General features: G+C 43.7%; 2 protein-coding genes across 4 annotated transcripts in view; both read left to right on the top strand.

Moving 5' to 3' along the window:
- Nucleotides 1-113: 113 nt before the first annotated feature.
- On the top strand, nt 114-4,363 carry RHNO1 (RAD9-HUS1-RAD1 interacting nuclear orphan 1; the record flags this gene model as incomplete). Of its 2 annotated transcripts, none has more annotated exons than XM_080393698.1 (3): nt 114-240; nt 1,228-1,496; nt 3,698-4,363. In XM_080393698.1, exons 2-3 carry the CDS (start codon nt 1,329-1,331, stop codon nt 4,361-4,363), a joined length of 834 nt encoding a protein of 277 aa, XP_080249824.1. In that variant the 5' UTR covers nt 114-240; nt 1,228-1,328. The 2 variants fall into 2 exon arrangements, with proteins under 2 accessions (XP_080249824.1, XP_080249825.1); XM_080393699.1 differs by lacking the exon at nt 114-240 and adding an exon at nt 326-389.
- Nucleotides 4,364-4,749: 386 nt separating this feature from the next.
- The window catches only part of TULP3 (TUB like protein 3), a 33,198-nt gene continuing 24,763 nt past the window's right edge, over nt 4,750-13,184 (top strand). Inside the window, exon 1 of one of the 2 annotated variants that reach the window (XM_080393635.1) lies at nt 4,750-4,876. In XM_080393635.1, coding sequence (XP_080249761.1) covers nt 4,836-4,876 — 41 coding nt within the window. In that variant the 5' untranslated portion in view covers nt 4,750-4,835. The other variant, XM_080393636.1, reaches the window with a different exon arrangement.

The raw sequence follows: 13,184 nt of genomic DNA, 5'->3' as shown, positions 1-13,184 counted from the left end.
GGGCTGCGATCGTACCGCTGCTTCCTGCGGCGCTTGCTCAGCCGGCGCCCGGGCCGCGGGCCCCGTCCCCAGTCCCGGGATCGCTGCTCCCAGCCCAGCGGGAGCAGCCCCGGTGGCTCCCTCAGCCGCGCCGCAGCCCTGGCCTGCGCCCGGGCGCCGGCCCCGGGTACCCCTTGGCGAGGAGCCGCGGGGTGCGGCCGTTTACCGGCTGCGGGACCCCCTGAGGAGGCCGCGCCTCGGGTAAGCGCTCGGGCTGTGGCAGCCTGGTGTGTTGGGTGAGGGAATGCCCTCCTCGGGAAGGACTCCCGCCGAACTTCCTCGGCTGGGCCGATCTGGTGTGGAATGGAAAGTTAAACTCGGTGTCGTTTCAGTTAAGACATATTCAGCAGGTAAAAAAACCCTAATAAATCATGCAAGACATGCTGAGTATGGGATGGAAGTGTCAAGTATGTTCTGTATTTAAAAACTTCAAAATTCCTGAAATGAAAAAGTATAGGTAGCTAGCACCTATAAATGGAAAGGCTTCTGGTTATCTCAGGCCTGCAATGTATCTGAGCATTGCAAGTTAGTTTTATGGATTAAATTGAAAAATCAATTTTTTTCTGACTTTCAGTTCCTAAATGTTTTTTGTTTGTGACTGGACTACGTACTGAGCTTATGTAAAGAAACTATTTGATAGCTGACTTGACTCTCACAGCAATTGTTGTATTCCTCTCTCCCAGAGGTTTGAATTTCCTTACAATTTCAGTGACTGAACCTATTCTGAATATAGTTGGTCCTGTATTTCAGTATTTATTCAGGCTTTATCACAGATTATTGTCTTTCAAGTTTCTTCTAAAATATTTTAATGAAGAAAAATACCTATGTGAGTTTGCCTGTTTTGTGTATTTTAAATAGGTACTCTCATAAGAAACTAATTCTTCCAGTTATGTTGAGTCTCGCCCAAAGGCCAGTTCAGAACTTCTGAGACACTTGTTTTGTTTGCATTTCTGGCTCCACCAGTGTACTCTGCTACCAGCTTTTGCAAAGCTTCGGGGCGTTGATCTGTTCCGCTGTACACTTCTAAACCTACTTGAATTTTGACAGAAGCTTCAAAAACTACTAGTAGGAAAAAGTCTGCTTGGAGAAGTGTATCCTGTACTGTACGTAAATGTTTTACTTGTTAAAACTGAGATTTGAGGTTTCTAAACAAGTCTGTCTTCAAGTCCATTTATTTGCCCTCTACAGATTTGAAAGCGCTTGACCGTTTCCTTGGGGTGCCTTCCTTTTCCTCCAATTGGCTCTAGCAAGCATCATGAGGTTTCTAAGCGGTTTTACCATACCTTTTGATGCCTCCGAAGAAGAAATGCACCCACAAGGCCAGGAGGGCAGAGCTGCCATTCCTGGAGAGGCCGCGCGAGGGCGCCGTCCATCGCTGTGAAACTCCGCTACGCGCGGCCGAGAATCCAAGACGCGTTCCGACCAGACCTGTAGACCAGAACACCTCTGCTGCCTGGGTTGGTATAGCTTTTCCTTCTCCCTGCGTCCCACAGCAACGTTTGTCAAGTTTCTCCTTTAGGTCTCAACAGAAAGCTAGCTATTCTGGATACCGAAAACTAGTAGCACGGACCTGAATTCATTGTAGCTGCCTACAGCATAAATAAGTGCTTTTGAGTTGCTTCGAGTTCTAACTACAACCACTAAGGTCTTGCTTATTTGAAGGCATACAACTGTGTGGTGTGTACCGATTAATATGACAATTTGTCTTCTGAAAAACTAATTCTCACCAGGAAAATGCTGTTTTCTATGGCAACAGAAAACCCTGCACATAATAAACACTGGGGGAATTTTTTTATTGGCTTGCTTCAAGTAACTGCTGAACTCTAAATGTTACATGCTAAAGTAGTAGGTGTTTTGTTTAAATCTGACACCACTAAATTTAGTGAACATAGGCTTTCATGTCAGGGTTGTTTGTTCTAACCTGCCCTCTTTTCCATTCTGTTTTGAATAGTTTCTCTCCATGTCACTCTTCTGCTGGGCTCCATTTCTGGTCTGAAAAAAATATTCTAGGGACTGTTTGCAGTGTCCTAAAATATTCTTTATATCATGTAATGTAAAGATTTTTACTTTTTTTAAGCAAACAGGTGCTGCAAAAACAGACTGTTCCTATACAATAATAGTTATCACCTAGGGGAGCTCGGTTTAAGTGTTATTGCTGCTTGACTCTGCTCTTCACAAAGCAGGCTTAGGAAGTGTGGTTTCAAACTTCCATGAAACATTCCTTTGTTCCTGGTTACGTGGACTTATTTTTGTAATGCCTTAAGCTTGAAGTAGAACATGTTAAATTTTTTTCTCAATTTTTTTCATCTGCTTGAGACAGCTGTATGGCTTTTGAAACACTTAAGTACAGTAACTGCTGTGAAAAAGCATTCTTTTTGTTTGAAACAGATGGAAATATCCACACTGGTACTTAGCTCTTTGATTCTAAACATAGATTGATTCTAAACTTTGTTTGAAGCTATCGGCACTGAAACTGTTAGATGTTTTCTCTGTTTGAAAAGCCTGGTAGGCTTGTAACTTCTTGAAGCATCCTCTGCAGTGTCTCTGTCAACTTGTCTTGGTGGTACTGATTTTCTGCTCCTTTCTTCTTGACCTTATCTAAGCCTTTCATGTCTTCTTGACAGCTAGGCTCTCCTGCATTGGTAAAGTCTACTCTACATGTTCTCTGAAACCAGGAATTAATATCCTCAAAGTCAGTGGTTCACCTATGTTTTTAGGTATGTGCCAGGATACATTATCAAGGAATCATTTCTTCTCCCCACCCTACCCCCGCCCTCCATACAAAGTCTTTGCATTCAAACAGTTCTGCTGTACAGCAAACAATCACTATCCTTTATTAAACTGCGGTTAGTTTTTTTGAGGGACTGTGTAGTAGTAACAGGCATGCTGGAAGGGATCTGCAGTGATTGTAGCTAGAACAGTTTGCTGTGCTCTAGGGAAAAACAAATTGCAAGAAACTGAACCTGACTCTTTTTGTTGATATCCAGGAAGATAAAGAATACTGTAATAGAAGGATTTCCAGGTTTTGAGTAAGTCTGGAATCTTTCAAAGAATTATAGATTGTTGAGCTTTGACCATCTTCTATAGAAAGCCAATTTTAGAAGTGGCTTCTGAGTGATCAGTTATTCCAGAATACAGAGCTTAACTATGTTCTGAAGTAAAGATTTTTTTGAGGGAATATTGTGAAAGCCATGTTAACATGATCTAAGGTGATGGAGCTAAGTGAGCATCCCCTAAACAACTTCATATTGTTCTCAGTTCAACCTCTACCTATTCAGGGAGACTGAAGACGTAGTTCATTGAATCTATTCACAGCTATGTTAAGACACAGAAAGAAGCTGGATCCAGGTTTGAACCTTTTTAAATCTGTAGGGATTACAGGAGTAGACACCAGTTAAGACTTTTCCTTAAAACCCGGATCTTGAGTTCTTTTTAAGCTGCCAAAGAATGGTTCACCTGCACCTCAATGTTGAAGTTCAGAGGTACCTCCTGCTTAGTAGTTTGGTTAGTGACTGATTAGCTTTGCTACAGACCAGATTCCCCACTTAATGAACACACTGAAAAAAGATGGGATAGGTGGGGGAGTAGTATCAGGTTGGGATTCCTTTGTCTGGATAAAATTTTTGTGTTTTTCTTATTACTACTTCTTTCCCTTCAGGTGTGCCCACAATTTGAAACAACCAAGTCAGTGGTGTTGAAAGCATGCCAGAAGCAGCATCGTGGTCCTCAGAAACTCCAGAATCAGGATGCCAGCCACAGTTTGCTTCATGCAGGAGGAGCTTGTCGAAGACCTATAGCCTGCAAATTTCCTCCTTTAACTTTTGAAAATCAAGAAGGATATGCAGTCCACCCCCCGGATCGTCCAAATTACTCAAAGAAGAACAAAGAGTGCTCTCACAGCCAGTCCAAGAAAGAGACAGCAGCAAATGCCAACATTCAGGTAAACAGTCTGGAGAACTGTGAAGAAACACCTTTGCCATCGGCTCCCCGGCCTGTGGAGCCAGAAGTCTCCAGTCCACCTGATACAGAGACTACACAGGTGCTGTCCATAACGAATGGGTGGTGCGGCAGCACTCTGCCACAGACAAGTAGCCATGCCTGGCATCCAGAAAAAGAGCTGGCATTTGGCACCGATGCCTGTGTGCGAGGGGAGTCACCAGAGGTCCTGGTTACAGACACTCCCGAGCACGAGTATGGAATGAAGGTTACGTGGAGGCAGCGGCCTCACCTAATGAAATACCTGCAGGAGAGAGGGAAGCTGAGTGCTGCTGACATACTGGTGAAGGCAAACCTCGAGCTCTCAAGGAGACAGGCCAACGTCTGACTTGGCGGGAGCAGGCATTTTCTCACATGCACAGACACGTCCGACTAGACAACTACTCCCGGGGATGAAGAGGGGGGGTGGTTTAGGCCGAGACCTGCGCTCCGCTCTTCCCGGTGCAGGGAAGGTGGGGATATGTTGGGCCGGGCCTCCCTGGGGCATGAGGTGGCTCCGAACTGCGCTTTCTGATCCACGTGGCTCCCTGCAGGCGCCGTTAGGCCAAGCCCGGCGGCAGCGCGGCCCCCACGCGCCCCGAGCGGAGGAGGGCGGGCCGGGCCCGGGCTCCGCCAGGGGGCCTCGTCCGCGCATGTGCGGGGCTCGCCCCGCCCCGCTGGGGGAGGCCGCGGCCAATGGGCGTGCCGCATGCTGAGCCGCCGGCCAATGGCGCCGCGGTTCAGTACCGAGTTCCGTTGCCACGGGTAGCGGCGGGGCCGGGGCTGGGCGCGGCGGCCCCATAGCAACGGCGGCGCCGGCGATGGAGAGCGCGAGGGGCCGGGGCGGCCCCGCCGGCGGCAGGTGAGAGGGGCCCGGGGCGGCGGGACTGCTCCAGTGCCCGGCCCGGGCGCTCACCTCGGTGTGGTGAGGGCGGCCCGGGGCGGCGTTTCCCGGCCCGGTTCCACCTTCCGCCGGGTGGGCGCCGTTTCGAGGAGGCGGCGTCTCCGGGCGCAAACCGGCCGGGTCCGGGTTACCCGGCTCTGCGCGCAGCTCTGCCTCCCGTCGGGACCGGGACCGGGCCGGGGGGGAAGGGGGGGGCTGCCCGGGGCCGGGGCGTGCCCGCGGCCGGCAGAGCCGTGTGCCGGCGCTGCCCTGGCAACGTTCGCTCCCAGCGGGCCCAAAGCAGCCGGTTAGAATCCGGGTGTGTTTTATGTGCTGCTCTCTTCAACGTGATGTATTATATATCACCTAAATACCTGTAGATTAAATTGGGTTTCTGGGATCTCGGTCCGTTCTGCTCGTTTCTAGGTGTTGCTGGGAAGCGGTTTTGCACTGTTCCGCTCTTCCTGACGGAGCTCTCGGGGTATGTGGTAACATGCTCCAAGTGCTGTGGCAGGAAAGAGAGGAATAACTGAAAGGAGCTTAACCGATGTAATAGGAAAACTGACTGTGAACTTCAGAGAAGAGATTTTTGGAAAGAGATTATGTCAGTGGCACGTGAGTGAGTCAGAACTGAAATCACGTGACATCAGATTTGAGGATACAGGCAGGGAGAATGGGTTTTGACAGAATTCCTGTGACTGAAAACCCAGGAAAAACTATTTTGTGCCTCTGATGTTTAGACAGGGAAAGGAAAAGCAAGTAAAGAGCAAAAACTACTTGTCATAGTTGAACTATAAGAAACGCAGTGTAGAAGAGATACAGTATTTATGACATACGCTTGGTAATTTTAGTTGGGGGTTGGGAAGAGGCACCAGAGTTAGAAGCGATCCTGTCATTGCTTGGGTCCACCGAATCTACTGTGACACGTTGGAAGATGACTTCTTTATGCAGACTTCAAAGGCTGAGGTTTGTATAGCAATTTTGGAAACAATTCCTGAAAAGCTGGTGCACGTAAGTTTCCTTGCATAGATACCAGCCCTTTAGGTTTCACAGAGTGGAAGCTACAGGAAACGATGCTGCTGTTCTGGTAACAATTGTACAATTTCTTTCTGCTAAGAAACTTGGTTTGCATACACTGACTGCTGTGGGTGCCTCACAGAAACAGCCTAATGGTTGATGTGATAGCTGCTTCCCTCCCACCCTCAGTTTATTAAACAATTCATTTCCTTAACTTTCTTAATCTCTGTCGTTAAATATGTATAGAATACATGAACCTAAATAAAAATATGTAGGTTTTAAATAAATCATTAAGGCCTATTTTTTTAGGGGCTGACTCTGAACTTAGAATGTTCAGCAACACTATAATGAACTGCAGGAAGACAAAAGACTGTATTCTTAAGAAGGATCTGCTTTTCCTGAGAGAAGAATAGTACAATTATCTGTAAATCACTAATTTAATCATTAGAACTCTTGTCTGGTAAAATAATTGTTACTTGTCCAAACAGGTTTTGGGATACAAAAAGTAAATGTGGTGCATGGGGTAACTGGCAGTTTGTAGCAATGAGGTAACTGCCTATAAAGTTTAAAAAAACTGTACTTGAGAGGCAGTTAGCAGCTTTTTTTTTTTTCCTCTGAGGTAGAATACCTTTACTATTGAGCAATATATAAAATAGACATGAAGATATTAAAAAGTTTTTTTTTTCTGGTGGACAGAGGTGAAGGGAACAAGTAAAAAAAAAATGCATGTGATTTTGTAAATGTGCTGTGGGATACTTGATGATGGATAGACAGCTGAGACATCCCGGTAACAGGCTGTTCCTTGAAACTATGGTGTGTTAACCTATCTTCCATTTGAGGTGGCTGCAACTGAAATTGCTCAAGGTAATTTTAAAGTTTGACTTTCGGGTAGACATGGCACAACTGTCAGTGCTTTAGAAAATGGTAAGGTTGATGGTGCTGTTTCATAGTTCTGATAAGTGCTTTGCCTTCTCTCTTCATTTGGGAATGTCTATTCTGAGACAATATGAAATTAATAATGTTGAATACAGAAACGTTCAGATAAAAGTAATTGTAAATCATTGTAATTTTTTAAAAAATTGAGAAGGAATTGGTTTCTTGTGATAGCGCATATTTTAGAATCTTGGAGACTGATGAACTTCACCTTTTTGCACACTAATTATACAGTGTACAGGAATACTTAAAGCTTCCCACATGCTGCCTTCCAAATGTGCTTCAGCTTCTGACTTGCAGATGTCATATATGAGGAACATAACTTTCAAGGTGCAAAAATCTTGACTGAGTCTACAGAAACAACACAAAAAACCTGGGTGTCAACTACAGCAGTCCCTCCCATAATGTGGATGCTTCTTGGGTGACTAGACACGCATGAATTAGGGGGTTTCAGTTTGTGAACTCAGGAGCTCTGGGATACTTCCACAGTGTCTTCAAAAGGTAATGAAGAAAAAGGGCCTATTTTCAATAAGCTCACTTTTCAAAAGATGATGAGCCCATGGACTGAAAAAGGTTAAAAAGTAATTTCATATATTGTTGTCCGGCCAAAAGCCCTTTCTGTATTTGAAAAATTGTGGTGTAGCTGAGGTTATCAGGAATCTTGGTAGCTGCTGGACTTGACTGTTTTGTGTAGTTGCACTTTAATTATAATTTTGTTGGGGAAAAAAGACAAAATTCTTTGCTAATGATTTTGGCTGTACTTGTAATCCAGAGAAGACAGAGAAGTGTAAGTTATCTTTTAAAAGCCTATCAGCATCTCTGTTAGTCCTTGGGTATATTTTTCTGGCCCCGGGTGACCTTCTTGAAATCAACAAGCAGTGTTTTGTAAATTCCAGGATTTATAATTCTGCAAACCTTATCCTTAGATAAGAGAATTGGCTTAATATCTTGTTTGCTTTACCCCTTTCAAGTCTGAACAGTATAACAAGATATCTATCCAAAATGATATAATTCTGTAAATATTTTATAAATGTGGCTGAGATGTACTCCTACAAGCACAGTTTTGAAACGAAAGAAAACCTTTTGTGACTGCAATTTGAAGCTGCTGCTGTCAGTGTGAATGAAGAAGGAATCATCTTACTTAAGATGTAGACAGCAGTGGCAGGAGGGAAAAAAGTAGCAACGCTGTTGTTACCTCTCACTAAAATTTCCAACTACAACTTGAAACACACTTGGTAACTGCAATTGTTATAACAATGAAAGTTGTCTTAAAGCTACACTTTGTTTGATTTGTCTCTTCAGTTTCTAGAAAGTTCTTCTCCCATCTCTTACGATTTAGAATTTAGGTTACTGATGACACATCTTTATAGAGACAAATATTATTTTTCTCTTCTGGGGTGTTTTTTTTGGTTGTTGTTTGTTTGTTTTTTTTTAACCACTGTTGGTATGGCATCTATAGGAGGGACAAGTGCCCCGATTTCAACGTAATTATTATTTTGTATGTGTGAAAACTTCCTGCAAGCAGACTTGCACTGGGATAACTCCAGACTCTTGTTCTGTCACTGAGGCACAGCTGGGTGATCTCCAAAATAAAAATGTTGATTGTGTTGTAATTGGGTCATGGGATGAATTCTCTTCTAAATGGATTTGCTGATATGCCTAGAGCTGTTGTCTTAGACTACATCAAGAACATTTACCCTTATTCCTAGTGTTGTTTAAAACATATTCTGTGGGATGTTAGAACTCTTACTGCCTGTGTTACTGTAATAGAAGTCTGTGTTCACTTCTGCACTCCTTTCACATTTAGCATTTTTATGTGAAATCTGAGCTAAAAAAAGAACAAGAATCTAAATCTAGCAGCAGTGTCTTGCTAAGTCACCTAGTTTGGGATGGAAGTTAAATTTTGCTGTTTTCATCTCTAATGGCTTCCCCTTTCAATTTTTTTGGAAAAACTGGGCTGGGATTAGAAGTCCACGATCAGTTCTAGAGTGTGAGTTCAGAAAATTTCATTTATGTTCCTTCCTCCATTTTTAGGTTGAAAGACTATAAAACAAGTGCAATTTGTGGCATAGAAGTATATAATTATTATCAGGGAATTTATGAGTTTTGCTATTTAGTCTGGGTTAAGCATACTGTGTGCTATTTAACTGCTGACTTTGTTGCTAGGAGAGAATAGCAACTGCTTTACCTTTCACTGGTTCATGTTGTAATGGGGTACGACAACAAAAGTGACAGACAGGGTTAAATAATTCACAAACAGAAGATGAGGGAAGAGCAACTGATGTAATCTACCTGGACTTACGGAAAGCTTTTGATGCTGTCCCATGCAACATCCTTGTCTCTAAACTGGAGAGACATGGATTTGACAGATGGACTGCTCAGTGGATAAGGAATTGGCTGGATGGTCACACTCAAAAGAGTTGCAGTCACCAGTCTCCACTTGGACATTGAGCTGTAGATGAATGGTTCCTCACGGGTCTGTACCGGGACCAGTGCTGTTCAACGTCTTTGTCAGTGACATGGACAGTGGGATCAAGTGCACCCTCAGCAAGTTTGCCAGTGACACCAGGCTGAGTGGTGCAGTTGACGTGCTGGGTGGAAGGGATGCTGTCCAGAGGGACCTTGACAGGCTTGAGAGGTGGGTCTGTGTGAAACTCATGAAGTTCAACAAAGCAAAGAACAAGGTCCTGCACCTGGATTGGGGCAACCCCCGGTGTCAATACAGGCCAGGCGGAGAATGGATTGAGAGCAGCCCTGAGGAGAGGGACTTGGAAGTGCTGATGGACAAAAAGCTCAGCATGGCCTGACAATGTGCACTTGCAGCCCAGAAAGCCAACGGAATCCTGGGCTGCATCAGAAGAAGCCTGGCCAGCAGGTCAAGAGAGGTGATTCTTCTGTTCCACTCTTGTAAGACCCCACCTGGAGTGCTGTGTTCAGCTCGGGCCCCAAACGTAAGGAGGACATGGACCTGCTGGCGTGAGTCCAGAGGTGATCGAAGGGCTGGAGTACCTCTCCTATGAAGACAGGCTGAGGGAGTTAAAGATTATTTAGTCTGGAGGAGGCCTTTTAATACTTAAAGGGGCCTTATAAGAAAGATAAGGACAGACAATAAATATAGTAGGGTCTGTAGAGATGGGGCAAGGTGTAATGGTTTGAAGCTGAAAGAGGGTAGACTTAGACTAGTTATTAGGAAGAAATTCTTTACTGTGGGGATGGTGAGACACTGGAACAAGTTGCCCAGCGAAGCGGGTGCTCCATCTGTGGAAGTAAGTGTTAAGGCCAGGTTGAATGAGGCTTTGAGCAACCTCGTCTAGAAGGTGTCCCTGCCCACGGTGGGGGGGTGGAGCTAGATGATCTTTAAGGTCCCTTCCAACCCAAACAATTCTATGATCATAGGGGTCAGAATTCTAAGCCCCTGTGGAACTTTGCTCTTTCCTTGGCTAGAGCAATTTCTGTAAATTAAATGACCCTGGGGTTTTGGAGAGTGTGGTTGAGAAGACATTAAATAGAAAGATGGTCTTCTGCTTACGGAATAAATGTCCCTTTCTTTTCCTTAGCAGAAACCTAAGTTTCATAAAATTCACCTGAATAAACATGATTTTGGAAGCATAGCATTCTGCATTTGTATTGGTGGTTAAAAGCTGAAAAGTCTTTTACTTGAGAAGTCACCAGCTGTGAACTCTCAAAGGAATGTGCCTGGCAGGAGATTCCTTGTCTCACTTTTCTTAAAATAAACCCCCATTTTAAACCCCCCTGTTTTGCTACACACCATCCCAGCATCTGTGATGGCTTTAGCAGTTAACGGCCCGTGTGGATTTCTGGCTCCTCTTGGCCTTCCTTCCAGAAAAAGAACACTCCTTTCATGTTAGGTATGCTGTAATGAATTACTTGAGACTTTTCTGGCTAAGGAAAACACACATCTACTTTCTGTTCTGGATAGCGTAGTAGAGAATAACACAGGCTTTTCTTTGCATTATTCTTTATAGTCCATATAGATCTACTAGCTTCTGTCCAGAGAGTGCTGCTTTATTTTCATTGCTCTGTTTCCTTGTTCCAAATAGGAGCAGCTAATCTTTGGTACCTGGTGAATGGCGTATGAAACACCAATCAGTACAGTAGTCAAAATAGTTCTGAGCTCAGAATTTAACATTTTTGTGATGCGTGTGTTCTTGTGGCATTTTCTTGTAACAGCCTGTATTCTTTATTGTGATCTAGTTTATTAGATGTTAGACTCAAGCTCTAAATTATCTCCTTCTTGTGATCTCCAGAACTCAGAGACAGAATCATGGAGGTTGGAAGGGGCTTCTTGAGATCATCTGGTCCATCCCCAATGCTCAAGCAGGGTCAGCATGGGCAGGCTGGGTTGCACGGGATGATGCCCAGTTAGGTTTTGAGTATCTCCAAAGATGGAGACTCCCCAGCCTTCCTGGGCTGTGTGTTTTGGTTTGGGTGGGTTTAGGCACATCTCTAGTCCGTGTGACTTCAAAGAGAAGTAACTAATAATTCCACAGTGAAGTTCTGTTTTTAAACTCAGAGGTAGGTAGAAGCAGAAGTTTTAAAGGAGTGACTTGCTTTTGTGTTTCTTTAGAATCTTCTTTAGTAAGTTGTAAATTGTTCAGATAATTGCTACACGTTATGTTCAGATAATTGCTACACGTTATTGGCAGGAACATGCAGTGCCTAGAGGATTCAGGTGTATTTTAAAGTGGAGTAGGACATACAGATCTAGCCCCACACCACCCTGGTCTGGTAGCTGACTATTATTCTTACTAGCTCTCTTTATACTTTTCAAATATTCTGAGATAAGTCGTATTCAGTCTATATCATGAGGGACAGAATTTGCGTATTAAAGCATAGCCAAAGCAGTCTGTATTCACAATAACTTATTCACTCATTCAGAATTGCTTCCAAAATTAAGTGTTCACTGTTACCATGTCATTGTTCCTGTAATACTGTTCAGTAGGTGAAAAACTTGCTGAATTTGTGAAACCTTTCTCAAAATGGTGTGCTATTGGCATTAGACATCTGTGTGTGTTTGGTGGTGGCTGGAATCAAAGGTAAAAGGGATCTCACTGGAGAAAGGATTCTTTTTGTAAAAAAGGCAGGCAGAGGCCAAAATTTGCCCTTATTGAAATATCGACTGCTTGAAAATAACATAACTGAAATGTTGATGCAACCTGAGCTGTCACTTGGAAATGGGTGTGTCATTTTACGGATGGTTCCCAGCAGATCCAGTGTACCTTGGAAGACTTACTGGTAGTTAATTTAATTATGAAGGAAAGAATATCCCATGTTTGCCAGCCTCCCCCCCGCCCCCCCTTTTCTGCCTTGGAGAGGGAAGAAAAATGTGATGATCTCCTCCTCACTCCTATGGATGCTATGTTATGCATTTTCCCAGAAATGAAAAAATTCCTTGTCAGTTGCAAGGAAAGCAGATGGGACTCCTCCCTTTTGTGGATTGGAAGGGGCATTACAGATAAATTTTGCTCCTCAACCAATTTCCAGACACAGTATTGCAATTTTTGTTTGGAATACCTTTTGAGATATAAGAATCCTTCTTCAAATGATCTCTTACCTACAGCTTCTGCCTTCCTTCATAGCTGTAGTTCAGATGAGGAGAACAATTCTCAGGAAAGTTCTTTGGAGAATTAAGAGTGAAAACCCTTTTGTACCAGCTGACTCTGCATTTCTAAATGAAGTTGCTTTTACTTGCACTTCTACAGCTAAAAATAAAATCTAGCGGAAAAAGATGTGTGCCACAAGCCACATTCTTTTCATTCCCTAATTCTTAAGATCTGGGAATATTGCTCAGAGCCATAACTGCTGCTACCACATTAATAAACTGTCCTGCAAGGGAAAGGGAGTTAAGGAGCTTTGTTCGACTCTTGATGGAAGCATCTCTCTGTAGAGTGAGAAATGGAACATAAGATATTGGGAATTTTGGGACATTTGTGGATGAAAATGGTGTTTTGTGCCTTGGAGTTCCTTTAAAGGAAGTAGAACAGTGAAACCGACTAAAATTTTAAGGATGTTGATTGTTAATGTATAGATTCATGTTCCTATCACTACTGAAAAAATGTGTTTGTTGAAAGAAGAGTTTATGTGTCAGACTGATACAAAATATCAAGCTTGTTTGTAGCAAGGCAGGGTAAACTCAAAACATAATCCAGTTTAAAATGAGCTAAATGTTTCTGCTGGATGTTTTCCCTGAACCTCTCTGCCAAACTACAGAGTATCTGAATTTTTAGGACCTTCCCTAGAGCTGTGCACAAACAGGTGATACTTAATGAATGTCCCTTGCCAAGAATTCAGTGCATATACAGTGCTAATATATGCC

The sequence above is a fragment of the Falco punctatus genome, assembly GCF_963210335.1.
Source record: "Falco punctatus genome assembly, chromosome: 6".
In the NCBI taxonomy this organism is placed as follows: domain Eukaryota; kingdom Metazoa; phylum Chordata; class Aves; order Falconiformes; family Falconidae; genus Falco; species Falco punctatus.
This window is presented reverse-complemented; position numbering and strand designations above follow the sequence as displayed.